This window comes from Mesoplodon mirus (genome assembly GCF_964341445.2).
Source record: "Mesoplodon mirus genome assembly, chromosome: 5".
Lineage (NCBI taxonomy): Eukaryota > Metazoa > Chordata > Mammalia > Artiodactyla > Ziphiidae > Mesoplodon > Mesoplodon mirus.
In genome coordinates, this window is record NC_138980.1 from 57,812,975 (window position 1) to 57,831,219 (window position 18,245).

The 18,245-nt window shown below is 41.6% G+C and overlaps 1 protein-coding gene across 8 annotated transcripts in view; it reads right to left on the reverse strand.

The window, feature by feature from the left end:
• HMGXB3 (HMG-box containing 3) overlaps window positions 1-18,245 on the reverse strand; it is a 61,956-nt gene that overhangs the window by 33,353 nt on the left and 10,358 nt on the right. For 2 of the 8 annotated variants that reach the window (XM_082621586.1, XM_082621588.1), the window contains exons 6-12: window positions 12,692-12,823; window positions 8,156-8,574; window positions 5,466-5,641; window positions 5,233-5,330; window positions 2,920-3,018; window positions 1,221-1,370; window positions 339-491 (exon numbers count right to left, since the gene is read on the reverse strand). In XM_082621586.1, the coding sequence (XP_082477712.1) occupies window positions 339-491; window positions 1,221-1,370; window positions 2,920-3,018; window positions 5,233-5,330; window positions 5,466-5,641; window positions 8,156-8,574; window positions 12,692-12,823 (1,227 nt within the window). The remainder of the gene's footprint in view (window positions 1-338; window positions 492-1,220; window positions 1,371-2,919; window positions 3,019-5,232; window positions 5,331-5,465; window positions 5,642-8,155; window positions 8,575-12,691; window positions 12,824-18,245) is intronic. The other 6 variants (XM_082621590.1, XM_082621592.1, XM_082621589.1 and 3 more) reach the window with 5 other exon arrangements.

Consider the following 18,245-nt stretch of genomic DNA (forward strand, 5'->3'; position numbering starts at 1 on the left):
CCACCTCAAGCACAGACCTGAAGATCAGGGGGGTGATATTCTTCTGCCAGAAAGCCCCTCCCCTCTGTATGCATAGAAAAGTTAGCTTGAGGCAGTCCCCACCCCCACTTAGTCCTGTCCACTCCCAAACCCCCTGACCTCCTGACATAACCTTCTGGGTCTCTCCCTGACTCAAGGACATTCAGTGTGACCCCACTGCCTAAAAAACAAACTGCCAGGTCTTAGCATTAAAGATCGTCCATGATATGGCCCCAATATGCCTTTCAAGACTTGTTTTCCATAATCCTCCCCACACACTCTCTCCTCTAACCCAATGGAACAAACACCAGACTCCCTACCTCTTCACTTCTGCTCATACTAGTCCTTGAGTATATGGCGTGCCTTCCCCTTCCACCCACATCCTGCACATCCTGTGAGGTGCAGCTTAGATCTGGAGTAACCGGGCTCCATCTTGGATCCTGACCTGTTGTTCCGCGTGCCATCTTCTTTCCCTGCAAAGCGGATGAATGAGATCTCTCTTCTTACCCTCACCCTAGTCATTCTATTCCCTGCCTTAGGTACTACATCTTTCTGTTCACTTAAAAAAAATTCACATGTGGAAATTCAGAGGCCCTCTGAAACTGCCTATTTTCCCTGGTTCTAATAAACCAACAAACAACCAAAAAAAAAACAAGCCCTGAGAAGCCAAGTGGAATGTGTTTTACTATCCAAATAGTTTGGTCCAACTTCAGGGAGGAGGCCTGCCAACACTGCTAGAAGTAAAGCTTTGTGGTTGGCCAAATACTCTGCAAGAAACCTGAGAAGCAGGAATCTCACCTACAAAGTCCTGGGGTTGGCACTCTGTAGTTACCAAAATTCTATTTACAGGCCCTTCACCAGCCTCAGAGCTAAAAGGATGTAACCCTTCCACCCCTCTCTTCTTCAGAATCCTCTTTAAGGCCTGTGTTGGCTTCCCCGCGGCACCCCCGTGAATGAACTCTTGGTCCGCTGAGCTAGAAGGTTCTCAGAGATCAAGGTATCTGGTCAGCCCCCTCAGCTTGGCAAAGAGGACAAGGAAGCCCAGAAAGAAGGCACTTGCCCAGGTTCAGAACCTGTAACTTGGTTCCAGTTCAGGTGCTAACTACTATTGTGTACTAAGAAGTCCTTTTATTTCTCCTAAAGCAGGTCTGCTAACAGAGCCCAATCCAAGGCTGCGGGGTGTGTTTGGGGAAGGAACTCACGAGAACCTTGGTGGTTTTCTCAGTCCGGTCTTTGGCAAGGTTAAAACCACAGCTGGGACAAATCCGCGGTTTATGCCGATTGGTGTAGACATAGCTACAAGAGGGATTCTTGCACTTTCCCCGACCTCTTGATGTAGCCAGGCCCAAATCCTAAAAAAGTAAGACTGAAGTTCAATTCTACAAGTCAACTTACACCTGGGCAGAGCCAAGAATCAGGATGACCTGCTATGGGTAAAACAGAGAGGGCAATCACAAAACCAGATTTAGACTAACTCTCCAAGAGCCTTGAAGCAAGATACTTTTTCGGCAGCTATCCCCTTTCAGTCTTAATACAGCCTAAATAATTTTGGCAAGTCCTTCCTTATCTGTGAAACAAGTGAGTTGAATCTCAAAGGTCATAAATTCAAATGCCTTCAGGGTCCAGGCAATCAGCGGAGTGAAACAGGCCTGTTCTAACAGAGTGCCAGAGACTGTGGTGAACCGAAGATTTCAAGCTCCAATAAAGATAAATTGTGACTTCTTGACTATTTAAGCTCAAACCTCTGGCATCTAGACTCCTACAACAAGCTGCAGTCTAATCAGCCGAAGAGAAGGTCCCAGGCAGTTCCCACCAGATGGTATCCCTAGTGGCCTCTCATAGCCAAATGGAAGAGGTAGTGAAGGGATGGATGGCATGGAGAAGGTAGTAATTAGGTCTTTAGAAAAAGAAGCCTGAGCAGCTGTCTAGGATAAGAGAGACACTCTCCCCAAGGATCAGGCCAGATGAGGCCCTGACCCACCATACCATGCGCTGTCTTGTTCCTACTGAATCCTAGCACAGGGCATGGCACAGAACAGGCGCTCAATAAAGTTTCTGAATTTTTAAAAATCTAGCTGCTTTCTCAAGATCTGTGTATCTTACTCATCCAGGGAAACTGCCAAATGATACCTGGCTGATTGGTACCTTAAGGATCAACAAAATTAGAGAATGTTGAGCAAGAGAAGCCCTAACATGCTTTCTAAACCAACAGAGTATTTTACAGATAGTGAAAACTGAGGACCAGAGAAGCAAAGAGCCTTGCTCAAGGTTAGATGCCATGCTAGCAGCAGAGCCAGAACCACTTTTGGACCAGGTCTTCCGACACCCAGTGTTTATTCCACTGCTCTAGGCTGCTTACCCTGCAAAAGGACGACCCCAGAGTCACACATTCATTTATTGGGATGTTAACATGTGTTATGTTAAAAATAAAAGTGGGGGAGGGAAAACCTTGGTGAGAAACACCAGGCTAGACAAAAGTTGCTTCACTAAAGCACTTCTCAAACCCTTTCAGATACTAGTACTGAATGTGACTCTGTTTTAGGGAGGAAAAAAATACATTTCTCAAACTTATATGTAGACCACACTTTTGAGGCTAAAAGGTCCAAAGACTGCTGAATGTTGAAGTTAGACTGGATTCTCATCTCCAGCTACTCTCAAAAGAAATATCCTGGTCTCAGCTGGCCTATACTTCATGGATCTCACCTGGGAAAAACAGCAAACCTAGATGATTCACCCAGTAGCTATCATCTGTACCACTGACAGGATCTTCAGAATCTATGATCTCGCCCTCACCCTACTCTCACTCCCAAGTACCACTCCCCACCCACCTCAGACTCCTACTCCCCCTCAACCACACAATCAAACCACCTCTATGTCAACCCATCACCTGTCTGCACTTACCAGTGTGACGGTGCAGCTATACTTATATGGAGGAAACATATCAGGCTTGACCTCTACAACTTTCACCTGAGATGTCCTGTTGGCTGGGCCATTTGGTAGCTGTAGATCAAAACAAATTATTTTAGTGCCTCTGAACCTCAGTCAAACTCCTGAGGTCCTGTGTCCTGAAACAGCTTGAGGAAACAGTTGCCCAGGCATTTGTAGAGCTATGCTCCAAACAAGCCCTCTGGAATGCTAGTCAGCAGTCACCAGCCCACCAAAGGTTGAGTGTCACTTTCAACTCCAGGGGTTCCCACACTCTTTTGCACAGCTTCTAACACTGCTTATCAGAAACACTATGAGTCAGATTTACAACTACTATCAAGTGAGAAAAGCATGTAATAGCCCTATACACAAATATGTGGTTGAATTATGCTGACATAAAGAAGTCTGGGGAATTCCCTGGTGGTCCAGTGGTTAGGACGCCATGCTTCCACTGCTGGGGGTCTGGGTTCAATCCCTGGCCAGGGAACTAAGATCCCACAACCTGCATGGCACGGCCAAAAAAAAAAAAAAAAAAAACACAAGAAGTTTGAAAGATTATTCACTAAAATGTCACAGGTTGAGGGGAAGATCATGGTTGTTTTCCATTTTACCACTATCTATAAAAATTTTCAAATGTTCTATATGGAATGTAAAAAGAAAAGATGAAAAAAGCATTCTAAATTAAAAATAATTATTCTGTAATAATGAATTTAAGTTAATTTTCAGAACATAAGATTTCATGTAACTTAACTGGTTTAAGACTAGTAAAAGGCTTTATGGCTTTTTAACAAATACCCAATTTGCCAATTAAAAGGAAACTACACAGAAGACTGGGAATTTACACACATGAAGGGAATCTAAGGGCTGGAAATCTAGGAAGCAGCTGAAGCAGACTCGATTACCATCCTTCTATTCCCCAAGATCACACATGCACCCAGGGGTGACACCACATTTGGGTGAAAACAGATCAACCTTCAAAGTAGAAGCTGGCTGATAGCCTTGTTGGGGCAAATTTAGAACTATCAAACCAAAGCAGTTACCTGACAGAGAGCACACGGCAAGGGAGATGGCAGACTGATATTCCTATTCCAATTTGGTCCATGTCAGGGTTTTCAATTTCAAACTGAGGGATTGTGAAATTAACTTAATGGGCTGAAACCAGCATTTTGGAAAAAGAAATGGAAAAATGACTGCATAAAATAAGGGCATAGCTTAATTAAACTTTTAATGTGTATATATATGTATATATTTACTGGGCTGTGATGTAGAAATGTGTTTGTTACTGACGGTCATGCTCACAAAAGTGCTGATTTAGGGATCTTTGATCACATTCAAGTCACATACGGCAAAACAACTAAAAAAAAAATCTAATAATAAATATACTTGAACACATGCAGTTTTGACACCTGAGAAATCTTTAATAGCTCTATCATTAAATGGAATGAATTGTACTGGTTACAAACCAGTACATGGAGAAAGAGCCATGCTTTTAGGTTTAAAAAATTACATTTAAAAGATAAACACAGACAAATGCAGGAAAGAACCTGGCTCAATGAGCGCACACCGGACCAATAACAGTTATTTCTGGGTGGCAGGATCAGAAGAGACTTATTTTCTTTCTGCCTTACCTGAATTTTCTTTATTTTCTATAACAACCATGCATTCATTTTTTCTAAAAAGACATGACAACTAAATGCAGCATCTAATCCTAGATCGTACCCTGTACTAACGTAGAAAATGCTATAAAGGACACAACTGGGTAAAACCAACGAAACTGGAATACAAATGATAAACTATCAATGTTTCAGTAACAGAGTATCTCTAGTCTTAGGAAATACACACTGAAGCATTAAAGAGTAAAAGGCCATGTTACTTACCTTTAAATTATGTGTATTTTAAACATACATACACACACACACGCACACACACACACACAATGGGGAAGACAAATGAGCACAAATGATAATGCAAAATGGGCTAATATGTGAACAATAGGTAACTAGGTAAAGACTACATGGGTGCTCTTTGTACTACTTTTACTCTTGCAACTTTTCTTGTTTTAAATTATTTCTAAATAAAAATTTTAAAACATGCATTCATTTTTATAACCAGAAAAAGAAACTAATTAAAAACCAGATAACTCATTCATGCTAACCCTCCTCCCACAGTTCTACCAGTGTTAAGAATAGGCTTTTTGCCTATGGCTTTGAGACACTCAATGGAAGCCCTGTTCTCGGAGCAGCCAGCGGCCCCCCACAGATGGCTCCCCCTCTGGGGAAAGGGTCTTACCTTCACCTCACCAGTGCTAGATGGCTGTTGGATGGGCTGGCCCAGCTGCTTCAGCGTGCTTGGCTTCAGGCCACAAGTCCTCACAGAGGGAGTCTTATCTGAGACAACCAGGAGCCAGACTGGTGACTTAAGTGCATTCAGTCTCCCTAAGTCTCTCATCTCCACGCTCAACCCCCACTCCTGTCCCCTTCCCTTTAGACAGTCCCTCCTCCCAAGTCTGCCCCAGACCTTACCGCTCAGGGCAAAGGCCTGCCTGGCCCTGGGCAGTCCCATGCTGCTGCCTCGACCCACGTTAGCTGGGGCTGGAAGAATTGCTCTCATGGGTCTTGCTGCAGCCAGTAACGAGGGCTTGCCCCGTGCTCTGCCTTTAAGCTCTGAGGCTCTGGACACAGGAATAAGCAGGTCAACTCTGAAAAAAAACAAGAAGGGAGCTCTCCTAGAAATTCCAGACCAGGGGGAAGAAAACCAAAGTGCAATCTTCAGATAGCACTTTATTAGAATAGTGTCCTGGTTAAACTGTCAGGCTTTAGACATTAATTAAACCATTAAATAGCTGTGTAACCCTGGGCAAGAAATCTCACTCTTCTGTTTACCTCGTTTGTAATATGCAATTACATGTACTTCATGGGGTCATTATGAAAATAAAAAAGTGCAAAACAGTGCCTACAGTGAGGGATATCAATAGCTATTGTAGTTATAACATCTAATCTGCCTCTAATCAGCCCAAGTATTTAAAGTGTATCAGTCTCCCACAAGAGGGCAGCTTAGAGACCCTGGAGAACAAGGTTCATGTTTTCTTCATTTTTGTAGCTCCAGTGTTGAGCATAAAGCCTGCCCACTGAAGGCCTCAATACACGTTTGCTAAAGTGCTTCACCTGCCCAAAAGCGCACAGCTTCATTCTCTAAGGACACGGAACCATCTCACAGTATATTGTTAAATTTTAAAAGATGTCAAAGTATGTATGTTATGCTACCATTTGTGTAAAGAAAGGTGGGGGGAAGAATATATATTAACACACACACACACACACACACACACACACACACAGCTGACCCTGAACAGCACGTATTAGGGGCACTGACCCCCACGGAGTCAAAAGTCCACTGATAACTTCACAGCCCTCCGTATCCAGGGTTCCATATCTGGCAGATTCAACCAACTGCACGCCACGTAGTACTGTAGTACATACATACTGAAAACGATCCACGTGTAAGTGAACCCACGCAGTTCAAGTCCATGTCTATTCAAGAGTCAACTATGTACGTATATATATATGTGTGTGTGTGTGTGTGTACACACATGTATTTTTTCCCTACCTTTCTTTACACAAATGGTAGCGTGACATACATACTTCGACATCTTGACTTTTAAAATTTAACGATATTCATTATAAACACACATACACTCCTATTTGTTTGCATATACTCAAAATTATCTCCAAAAACACAGAAAGTTGGGAATATTGTCTCTGGGAAATGGGAATGGAGCACTCAAGGATGGGACAGAAAGGAGATTTTTTTCAGTATATATTCCTTACACCTTTTCAGTCTGAACTATGTGAATATATTTTCTACTCAACAATAAAAGTTTTTTAATCGTAATAATATAAACCAGAATTTCTAAACCTTGGCACTACTAACATTTTGGGCCAAATGATTCTCTGTTGCAAGAGGCTGTCCTGTGCCTTGTAGGATGTTTAGCAGCACCCTTGGCCTCTACCCACTTGATGACAGTAGCACTCCCTCCCCAATGGTATCAACCAAACATGTCTCCACACATTGCCACAGTGTCCCCTGGGGCACTGCTCCCCTTTGAGAACCAATGATACAAACAAAAAAGAGCCTTCCATTTTAAGACCACAGCTGCCTCTGCAAAGGAGCTACATACATGGAGAATTCAGTCAAGCCTCTAAGGTGAGAAAGCCTTTAAGGAAGGGAGGAAAAACGGCCCACACTTATGGACCTCTCCTATCTGCAAGGCACTGGGCTGCAAGCTTTACACACAATCTTTTTCAGGCTGTATGGTCAGCCATTGAGGATACGATTCTTTTTGATAACACCCAACTCACGATTTTTCAGAGGGGAAAATGGGTACGAAGTGACTATGCCCACGGTCAAACAGAAGCCCTGGACAGAGTCACAACCAGAATTTAGTTCTCTGACCACCAGGACAGGAATCTTTATTATATAAAGATGCCCTAATAAGGCTTCTCTTTTCAAATGCAGTATCCAGAATTGGATACTAGGTTTGTAACATTGCCCACAGCCTGTACCAACAAGACTCTGTAATAACTGCTTTAGGGAGACTGACAAGAAGAAATGTATAAGGAACGGGACAGCAGTAAATAGACAGCAGAGTGTAGGAGGAAAGGCGGATCAATGTCTCTAGGCCTCAGCTTCTGTATCTCTAAAATATAAACCATGAATTGGGCTCTGCTATCTCTCTCAGGAATGCTATAAGGACATGGGACAAAATAAACACGGGGCACTTCGCAAGCTGCTGTTCTAAACACAATGCTGTAATATATAAACACATTGGGGAACTTCCCTGGTGGTCCAGCGGTTAAGAATCCGTCTTGCGATGCAGGGGACACCAGTTCGATCCCTGGTCAGGGAACTAAGATTCCCACATGCCGCGGGGCAACTAAGCTCACGCACCACAACTAGAGAGCCCACGTGCTCTGGAGCCTGTGCAGCGCAACTAGAGAGCTCGCATGCTGCAACTACTGAGCCTGCACGCTCTGGAGCTCACACGCCACAACTAGAAAGAAGCCAGCGCACAGCAACGAAGAGCCCACACGCCGCAACAAAAGATCCCAATGTGCCGCAACTAAGATCTGACGCAGCCAAAAATAAATAAATAAATAAATAAATAAATAAATATTTTTTTTAAATAGGGGAAAAAATAAACACATTGGGTTACCCTGTAGGCTTTTTAGGAGCAGGGAGTGAATTGGAGGTGCTGGTCCCCTCAGCTGGTGGTGGCACGTCTAGTCCAGGACTGTCATTCTCAGTTGTCCCCAGAGAGACCTCACGCTGCACACCACTCTTGACCACTGGCTTCTTAATGACTGCTGTACCACGATTCCCAGGAGTTTCCTTGACCAAAACATGGGCATCTGAGATGATCACTTCCTCCCACTCATTCTCCTCACCCACGTCTCTTTGAGGAGCTATACTTAGGAGCTGGCTTACAGCTTCAGAGTTCTCCAGAGTCAGTTTGGAAGAGTTTTCCTTAGCAGAATTTTGCTCGGAGGTGAGAGGCTGCTGATTTCTTTTAACCACAGAGCCTTTGGAGGAGACTCCAGAAGTCAATTCCACTTTGACTTTGGCTGGCTTTTCCTAGGAAAAAAAAAAGAAAACCTTTCATGCATATAGCATTTTACAGTTGACGACACATTTACAAATATTCTCTCATTTGATCCTTGTAACAATAATGTATGAGCAACATATAAGAAGCTGAGGCTGAGAAAGGAAGAGGCTGACTTCAGGTCCCAAGTATAAAACTGGCCTGAATCTAAGTCTTCTGATTCCAGTTCCCTTTCACCACTGTATTCAATGTCCGAGTTAGGATAAGCCTATTCTAATAAATTTCTTAACGACGTTTCTTCAGGTTTCAGCAAACAAATGCTGACATTTTTTTTACCTCGACCTTTGATTGTTGAAGGCCTTCTTTATGTCTACAAAGAGGCTGACATACTGCCATATTGGGCCTAGAAGTATTAAGTTGTTTATCTTGCTGGTCCCTTTATGAGACTCACTTAATCACAATGTGGTCACAATCTCGCACAGACTGAATGCTTCCAACTCCACTGGGGAAAACTCTTATCTTTTTCCCAGATTCTTTCAGGTTGAGTCCTAAAAGTCAGCATAAGGCTGATTTACACATACACCACAAACTTCTCACTGGGTCAAATCAGATCACACACATTAATTACATGCTAGAAAAGGCTCACTCACTAAAAATACCAGCTGCTGCTATCTCATACAGACCCGAGGTTTACATACATATATGTACACACGAACACTTAAAAAAAATTAACAGTGGACTTCCCTGGTGGTGCAGTGGTTAGGAATCTGCCTGCCAATGCAGGGGACACGGGTTCAATCCCTGGTCTGGGAAGATCCCACATGCCACGGAGCAACTAAGCCCGAGGGCCACAACTACTAAGCTTGCACGTTAGAGCCCACGGGCTCTAGGGCCCCCATGCCACAACTACTGAGCCCACATGCTGCAACTACTGAAGCCCGCGTGCCTAGAGCCCGTACTCCACAACAAAAGAGGCCACCGCAGTAAGAAGCCTGCGCACTGCAACGAAGAGTAGCCCCCGCTCGCCGCAACTAGAGAAAGACCGCACGCAGCAACGAAGACCCAACACGGCCAAAAAACAAAAATTTAACAGTGGTCATCTCTGTGGTAGGTCTCAAAGGTTTTTTTCCTTCCACGTGAATAGTGAAAGGCGCTATAAACTAGGAGACAAAACACAAAAGCTGCACTCTGTCTAGGCTCTGCTTCAACCTAATTGCTTATGTCACCTAAGGCAAGCTTCATCTGATTCCTCATTTCCCATTATGGAGTAAGAGAGCTCTGTGTTTGTCAAGAGCAGCAAGATAGCCTTTTGGGTGGCCCAGCTCTTCATGGTGGAGGGGCAGGACCCCCCTGCACTTTACAGGAAATTTAGCATCTGTGCCCAATGCCATTAAATTTCAGTATTATCTCCCAGTCACTGACTACCAAAAACCACTTACAATTCAAAAGTCCCTCTGGGCAACACGGTGCCTCTGGTTAAGAATCAATATAGACGACCTTAAGAAATCTCCAGTAAAGCATTCTCAGATTCTAACACACAATTACAAACCATGAGGACAAGAAAAATTCCAAGTAAACTGTACTGAGCTTACCGACTGCTAAAGAAGGAAGAGTCAGCAGAAAACCAGGAGACAAGATAAACTAAACCCCTGAGATGAGATCTTTAAGCAGAACACTGCCCACTAAATAGGCTATAGACAAAAATTCTTTGCAGGAAGACTGGATAATTTAAGCAATCAGAGCAAAAAACTCTAGCTGGTGATCTCACATTTCCTTAACTCAGCCTACCCTTTTTAGATGTCACTTTCTTTCAAGATGGAAGGCAAATACTACCAGTTCCTCGATCAGAGACCTCAATTACTGCTATCAGAGAGCCCAGAGTAATGAGGCCTTGAGCGATATACCATACCTTGAGCCTTATATACCATCTTTTGTTCCATCCAACTCACTGGGAACTGTGCCACATGTTTCTTGGGCTAATTTTAGCCAGTATGAACTCCAGAACAATATAAGAAAAGGTGAGTCATTTCCTGACTGGCATGGATACATTTGGAACTTTTAGAAACTATTTATAATTGCTCTTTCAAAAATCAGAACTCAGGAAATCTTAAGATTCTGCAGGTAAACAGCACAGCAATGCCTGAGAAGTGTGGTTTACTGGAAAAGGAGACAGCATAATTAGCAATGTGAATGTAACAAGTCACTTCTCCCGAATCTCTTTTTCCTTAGCTGGAAATTTGGGAGTTGAGCTAGCTGATAACCAACGTCTCCTTTATCTCTAAAATTTTAAGTGCACTGATGCTACATTGTTACCCTTTTTCTTCTCACACTCAGGTATTCTGTTCCTATGAGATTTAGAAATCACAGTATCTGCTCTTTACATGGTAATTCTTGCAAAAACCTTTGGGAAAAGTATTCTGACTTAGCAAGTAAAGACGGGACAAGTAGCTAAGAAAAAAATTGTTTTCATGTCATGAGTTTGATCTCAAAAAGAGAATGGCTCAAAAGTTATTCAATCAAAGGTGGAAAAAAAGACAAAATGAAAAAGGAAAGAAAACCAAAGTAAAAACAGAATCTGAAGCAGACTAGGCACAGGATCGGTTACACTCTTTCATACAAAAGCACAGGAAATAGGGTCATTTGACAGACCTGCTGTGCAAAAGTGAAGAAGGACCAAGGAGGAGTCCAACAACTATCCAATTCAATCTTCCTACTGCAGCTGGGAAAGTACATTTTGGGAGAATAATTAGGGTGGGAATAAATGAAATGGCTTCACAGTGCACACTAAAAACTCCACAAGGCCCTAGGTACTTCCTGCCCCTTGAAATGTTAATTGTCTCTATTGTTGCTGTTAATATTAATTATATTGCTGCCAACAATGGGAGCAGTGAAGCCCTACTGAGGATTGAATATTCAATACACTAGGAATGTGCCATCCACTTCGCATGGATCATTTCATCTGACCCCTCCAATAACCCTAATGAGGTAGGCACTATTGTTTACTTCCATTTACAAAGGAAAGGAAGCCTAAATCAAGAACAGAGACATAAAATGACTTGCCCAGGGATACAAAGCTAAATACTTGGGAAGGAGGGGTTTGATCTGAGGAAGCTGACTCCAGAATTGTATTCTTAATTATTAACCTATTCTGCCTCCGAAATTGGTGCTATCCTTAACTCCAACACTCAGCCAGAGGGCAAAAGTCACCATCCCAGTAATTTTCTGAGAGTTGTTCTGTGGAAACTGCCCAAAGGAACTTAAGTATGCTGCTATTTAAGTTTTCTCTACAGAAATGAGTTTGGACCATGAGTCAAACACATGACGAACACAATCCTAACCTAAGCTATTTTCACAAGAACAACGCCTTCTTTCCTCTTCTATCTACCCAAATTCTACTGATCTTTCCAAACCATCTCCTCTATAAAACCACCTCTGACTATTCTGGTCCTTTTGTCCCTAAATAATTTATATCAAAAACGTGGCAAGTATGTATGATTCATGTAGTCAGTGCCAAGCATACAACAGGTAACAAACATGTGCTGAACTGAAAGTCACAAGGGCTCAGCTCTAACGCTCATTTATTTACTGAGCATCATTTATTTGGAGACAGAGGTATACATCTGGAACGTTAAGCTATGGCAGACCTGAGTATCGGGTTAAAGACCTCCACTTTTTAATAGGAGCTATATGAAACTAAAAGGACTCTGAGCTAGGGAATGAGATGTGTGCTGTGCGTGTGAATAGTTAAGCAGTCAGCGTGGAGGGCGGATTATTAAAAATGTAACCCTAACAAGAAATGAATGATTTAACATGGTGTAGTCATTCATGGAAAACTATGAAGCAATTAAAGATATTGTTTTTGAAGAATATTTAATGGCATGATATGTTAAAGGAAAAAAGGCAAGATACAGAACTTGTATATCCATAGAAAAAGACTGGAAGAAAATATACTGAAATCTTAACAATAGCTTTTCTTTGGATGGTATGAGATTACAGATAACGTTATTCTTTCTTTTTAAAAAGAAAGAAACTGACTTATTTGTGTCGTCAGAAAATTAAATGAATATTAATTTAAGTCATCTGTTCTTAAAGGGAATAATAGGCCTACTTTGTGGGGTTTCCAAAGCAGTGATGGCCAATGAACTTTACCTTTGGGATCCACTTCCCTCCTAGGAAGTTACCACAGGTAGGGCACTTAGGTGGTTTGTGCCTGGTGACATATGTGAAAGAGCAGCCTGGGCTGGTGCATGTCCCATGGCCCCGTCGGGTGTACGTAGTAGTCTGTATTTAAAAACAAAATAAAAAAGAGCAAGTCAGAATCAACACCACAGTCTAATCTCTGTCAGATCCTGATGACCATTATAACCACAATGCCAGGAGGATACCAGCTTGCAGAAGGTTAGCCAATTCATGGTATCTTAAAAGGTCAGAGTTGGAAAGGTCCTAAGATACAACTAACTACTTCAGTTTTTAGAAATGGAGAAGGTGAATTCAAATGAAGAAAGACAGCTGCCCAAGGTTACAGAGTTAGGTACCGGAAGTATAAAGGTAAGAAGAGTTGCCATTAATTAGGCAAAGTACCACACAGTGCTAAACACTCTACCAATATCTCATTTAATGTTCTCAGCAATGCTATGAAGTATTATTACTACTGAGGTTCATAGTAGTTAAATGCTTTGCCTCAAATCATGTAGTGACTCAAGGACAGAGCTAGACCTAGAAGACAGATCTTATTGATTCCTGGTCAAGATTCCTTCCATGCATCCTGCTGCACCCTCTTGCTCTCAATACTTCAAAGAATTTGCTTCTTCATTCTTGTTAGTTAAAAATCAGAGAACCTACGATCTAGGATTCAAAGATATAAAAACAGTCCAGTCGCTAAAAAAATGAGAGGGAACTTCAGTTGAAACCAGGTCCTCTGACACTCCACAGAATTTGATCATCTGCATACAAATATACTCAGCCACTGGCTTGCACCATCTCCGATGATTTCCCTTTGAACAGAATGTATTACATTTCAGCTACAAATAGAAATTAGCCACACTCCATTTCTTGATTAATGCTGGAAAGAAAACACTTCCCTGTCAGATTTGTTCTGTCACTTATGGTTTACTCAGCTACTAATCCCAGCCTCCCTAGCCTGGCCAGAAAGCAAAAACTTCCCTTGGGAAACAGCAAGCTGCCTCTAGGCTGCCTCTGGCCAGAACACCTAAGGAAAAGGTGATTATGACAGTGATAGCAGGTCAAAGATGAGTGTGAAGTTGTGTAGCACCAAGGAAAAGAGACCAGGGTTTGGGTTCCAATTTTGTTACTGACATACTGAATGAGCTGGGGGTAAGTCATCTTAGCTCTTGGGCCCTTGGTTTCCTCTTCTGTAAAATCACCTGCCCTTTCTGCTTAATGGATATATCTTGAGAAGCAAAAAGTTTGTGAGACTATTATTAATGGGTAAAACATTATATCTTATCTTTGCTCAGACCGTGGCCCCACATGGAATATTCATTCTGAATACACCCTCAGAGCAAAGTTAGTGCTATAAATAAATTACCATGAAATTGGAAATACTCCTGAACAGCAACTTATAGAAATGACTTTAGGAAATAATGCTAGTGTTCAAGGCTGATGCTGCCTTCTTAAGTACTTCTAGAAGAGCTTGGCTGACACTTATTAAACCATAAAGAATATAAATTTCTGGAACAGGAAAGGCTCAGGAAAAATAATTAGTTTACTACAACTTTCTTATTGAAGAAAGTATTGTTTATCCACAGCAGGGGTTTTAGAGGATAGACAGATTGTGACAAGTTAAAGGTATGTACTATTAATCCTAAAAGAAACCAATACAATAACCAAGACAAAGTTAATAGCTCATAGGCCAACAAAGGAGATAGAATGGATTCATAAAATATACTTAATTATTTCAAAAGAAAGTACAACAAAACAGATAGGACCAAAACAACAACAATAACAACAAATGGTAAGAGGACTGATTTAAACCAAACCATATTAATAATCACATTAAATACCTACGGCCTAAATACTATCATTAAAAGGCAGAGATCATCAGATAGGTCTTGCTCTTAGAGCCAAACTATATGCTGCCTACCAAAAAAGGTACAATAGAAATACAAATGTACAAACAGGTAAAAGGATGGAAAAAAGATATACCTTGTTAATAACAATAATCAAAAGAAAGGCTGATATCAGAACTAAGTAGATTTCATAGGCAAGAATACTGCCAGAGATAAAGGTCATTTCATAATGAAGAAGCATTCAGTTTATCCAGAAGACGTAACAATCCTAAACGTTTGTGTACTTAGTAACAGTCAAAATACATGACACAAAAACTAATAGAACTGCAAAAAGAAACAGATAAATCTACAATGACAGATGGATGCTTTTTCTCAATAATTGACAGAAACAGTAGACAGAAAATCAGTAAGGATACAAAATCAATAAGGAACACTATCAATCAACTCAACCTAATCTGAAATGCATAGAACACTCTACCCAACAGCAGGAATACATATTCTTTTCAAGTGCACACAGAACATTTATCAAGACAATCCATATTCTGAGCCATAAAATAAACTGCAATCAATTTAAAAGGATTCAGGCCTTATAAACTACGAAGTTCTAACCACAATGGAATCAAATCAGAAATTGATAAAGACAGACACCTGGAAAATCCCAAATATCTGGAAAATAATTAAGTAACTCATGGGTCAAAGAAGTAAGTTAGAAAGTACTTTGAACTGAATGAAAATGAAAATGCACCATATCCAAATTTCTGGGATGGGCTTCCCTAGTGGCACAGTGGTTAAGAACCCGCCTGGGCTTCCCTGGTGGTGCAGTGGTTGGGAGTCCGCCTGCCGATGCAGGGGACGCGGGTTCGTGCCCCGGTCCAGGAGGATCCCACGTGCTGTGGAGCGGCTGGGCCCGTGAGCCGTGGCCGTTGGGCCTGTGCGTCCGGAGCCTGTGCTCCGCAATGGGAGAGGCCACAACAGTGAGAGGCCCACATACCGCAAAAAACAACAACAACAACAAAAAAAGAATCCGCCTGCCAACGCAGGGGACACGGGTTCAAGCCCTGGTCCGGGAAGATCCCACATGCTGCCGAGCAACTTATCCCACGAGCCACAACTGCTCAGCCTGTGCTCTAGAGTCATGAGCCGCCACTACTGAGCCTGGGTGCCACAACTACTGAAATCCGCACACCTAGAGCCTGTGCTCCACAACAAGGGAAGCCACTGCAATGAGAAGTCTGCACACCACAGCAAAGAGTAGCCCCTGCTCCCTGCAACTAGAGAAAGCCCCACGCAGCAGCGAAGACCCAATACAACCAAAAATAAATAAATAAAATAAATCTATTAAAAAAAAATTTTGTGGGATGCCACTAAAGCAGTGCTTAGAGGGAAATTAAGCACTAAGCAGCTATATTACAAGAGAAGCTCTCAAATCAATGACTTCAGCTTCTACCTTAAGAAACTAGAAAAGACCAAATTAAACCCAAAGTAAGCAGAAGAATGATAGAAATGAGTGAAACAGAGAGCCGAAAAACAAGAGAAAATCAATGAAACCAAAACCTTGTTCTCTGAGAGCAATAAAATCAGTAACCTCTAGCCAAGCTTATCAGGAAAAAAAGAAAGAAGACCCAAATTACCAGTATCAGTAATGGAGAAGTAAAATCACTACAAATTCTATAGCTATTAAAAGGATAAAAATTCCACAAAACTTTAAACATAGAATTACCACATGATCCAGCAATTCTACTCGAGGTATATACCCAAAAGAACTGAAAGCAGGGACTCAGACATTTGTACACCAAAGCTCACAGTAGCGCTGTTCACAGTAGTCAAAAGGTAGAAACAAACCAAATGTCCATCAATGTTTATGAATAGATTAAAAAATATACAGTATACACACGCAACGGAATATTATTCAGCCATAGAAAGGAATGAAATTCTGATACATGCTACAAGATAGATGAACTTGAAAACATTATGCTAAGTGAAAAAGTCAGACCAAAAAGGAAATATTTGCATGATTCCACTTATTTGAGGTACCTAGAACACACAAATACTAAGACAGAAAGTAAAACAGCGATTACCAGGGCTTGGGGTGGAAACAGGTGGGGTGGGGAATGGGGAGTAACTGTTTAATAGATACAGAGTTTCTGTTTGGGAAGATGAAAAAGTTCTGAAAATGGATAATGGTAATGACTGCACAACATTGTAAATATATCTAACAGTGCTTGAATTGTACACTTAAAATTGATTAAAATGGTAAACTTCATGCTATGTATATTTTACCACAGCTTTGTAAAAAAAGAATAAGGGAATCTTTTGAACAATTTTATGTCAATAAATTTGACAATTCAGATGAAATGGACAAATTCCCTGAAAGACAAACTATCAAAGCTCACTCAAAAATAGATAATCTGAATAGTCCTATATATATTTTAAAAATCGGACTTGCCATTATAAACTATCCCACAAAGAAATCTCCAGGCCCGATGAGTTCACTGGTAATTCTAACCAAACATTTAAGGAAGAAATAATGCCAGTACTACACAAAACTCTTCCAAAAAAAATTGGAAAAGCAGAAAATATTTCACAACTCATTCCATGAGGTAAGCATTACCTTGATACTAAAACAAGACAAACACTGTACAAGAAAATTGGAGACCAATAATATCCCTCGTGAATATAGATACAGAAATTCTGAACAAAATGTTATCAAATCAAATCCAATAATATATTAAAAGGATAGGGCTTCCCTGGTGGCACAGTGGTTGAGAGTCTGCCTGCCGATGCAGGGGACACGGGTTCGTGCCCCGGTCCGGGAAGATCCCACATGCTGCGGAGCAGCTGGGCCCGTGAGCCATGGCTGCTGAGCCTGCGCATCCAGAGCCTGTGCTCCGCAACGGGAGAGGCCACAACAGTGAGAGGCCCGCGTACCACACACACACACAAAAAAAACAGATGAAAAATTTTGACAAAATCCAGCATCTCAAAAGACACACAAAAAATTTTGAAAAATCCAACATCCATTCCTGATAAAAGCTCCCAGCAAAAATAACTTCCTAAACATAAGGGTATCTTTGAAAAAGCCAATATTAAACCTAATGATGAAAGACTGAATACTTTCCCCCTAAGACGACGCACAAAACACAGATATCAGCTCTCACCACTTCTATTCAACACTGTACTGGAGAGGTCCTCGACAAAACCATAAGAAAAAGAAATAAGGAATCCATATCAGAAAAGAAGAAATGAAACTCTATTAGCAGACAACACTGCCATCTATGTAAAAAATGCAATAGAATCTACGAAAAGGCTAGCAGAATACATGAGTTTAGCAAAGTTGCAGCACACAAGTTTAATAAGCAATTGTATTACTATATACTAGCAGTGAACTACTAGAAATTGAAAATAGTTTTAAAATACCATTTACAGGGACGTCCCTGGTGGTCCAGTGGTTAAGAATCCCCCTTACAACGCAGGGAACGTGGGTTCGATCCCTGGTCGGGGAACTAAGATCCCACACGCTGTGGGGCAACTAAGCCCAGGTGCTCTAGAGCCCAGTGGCCACAACTAGAGACCCCGCGTACTAGAGAGAAGCCCGCGTGCTGCAATGAAAGATCCTGCATGCCGCAACTAAGACCCAATGCAGCCAAATAGATAAATATTTTTAAAAAAATAAA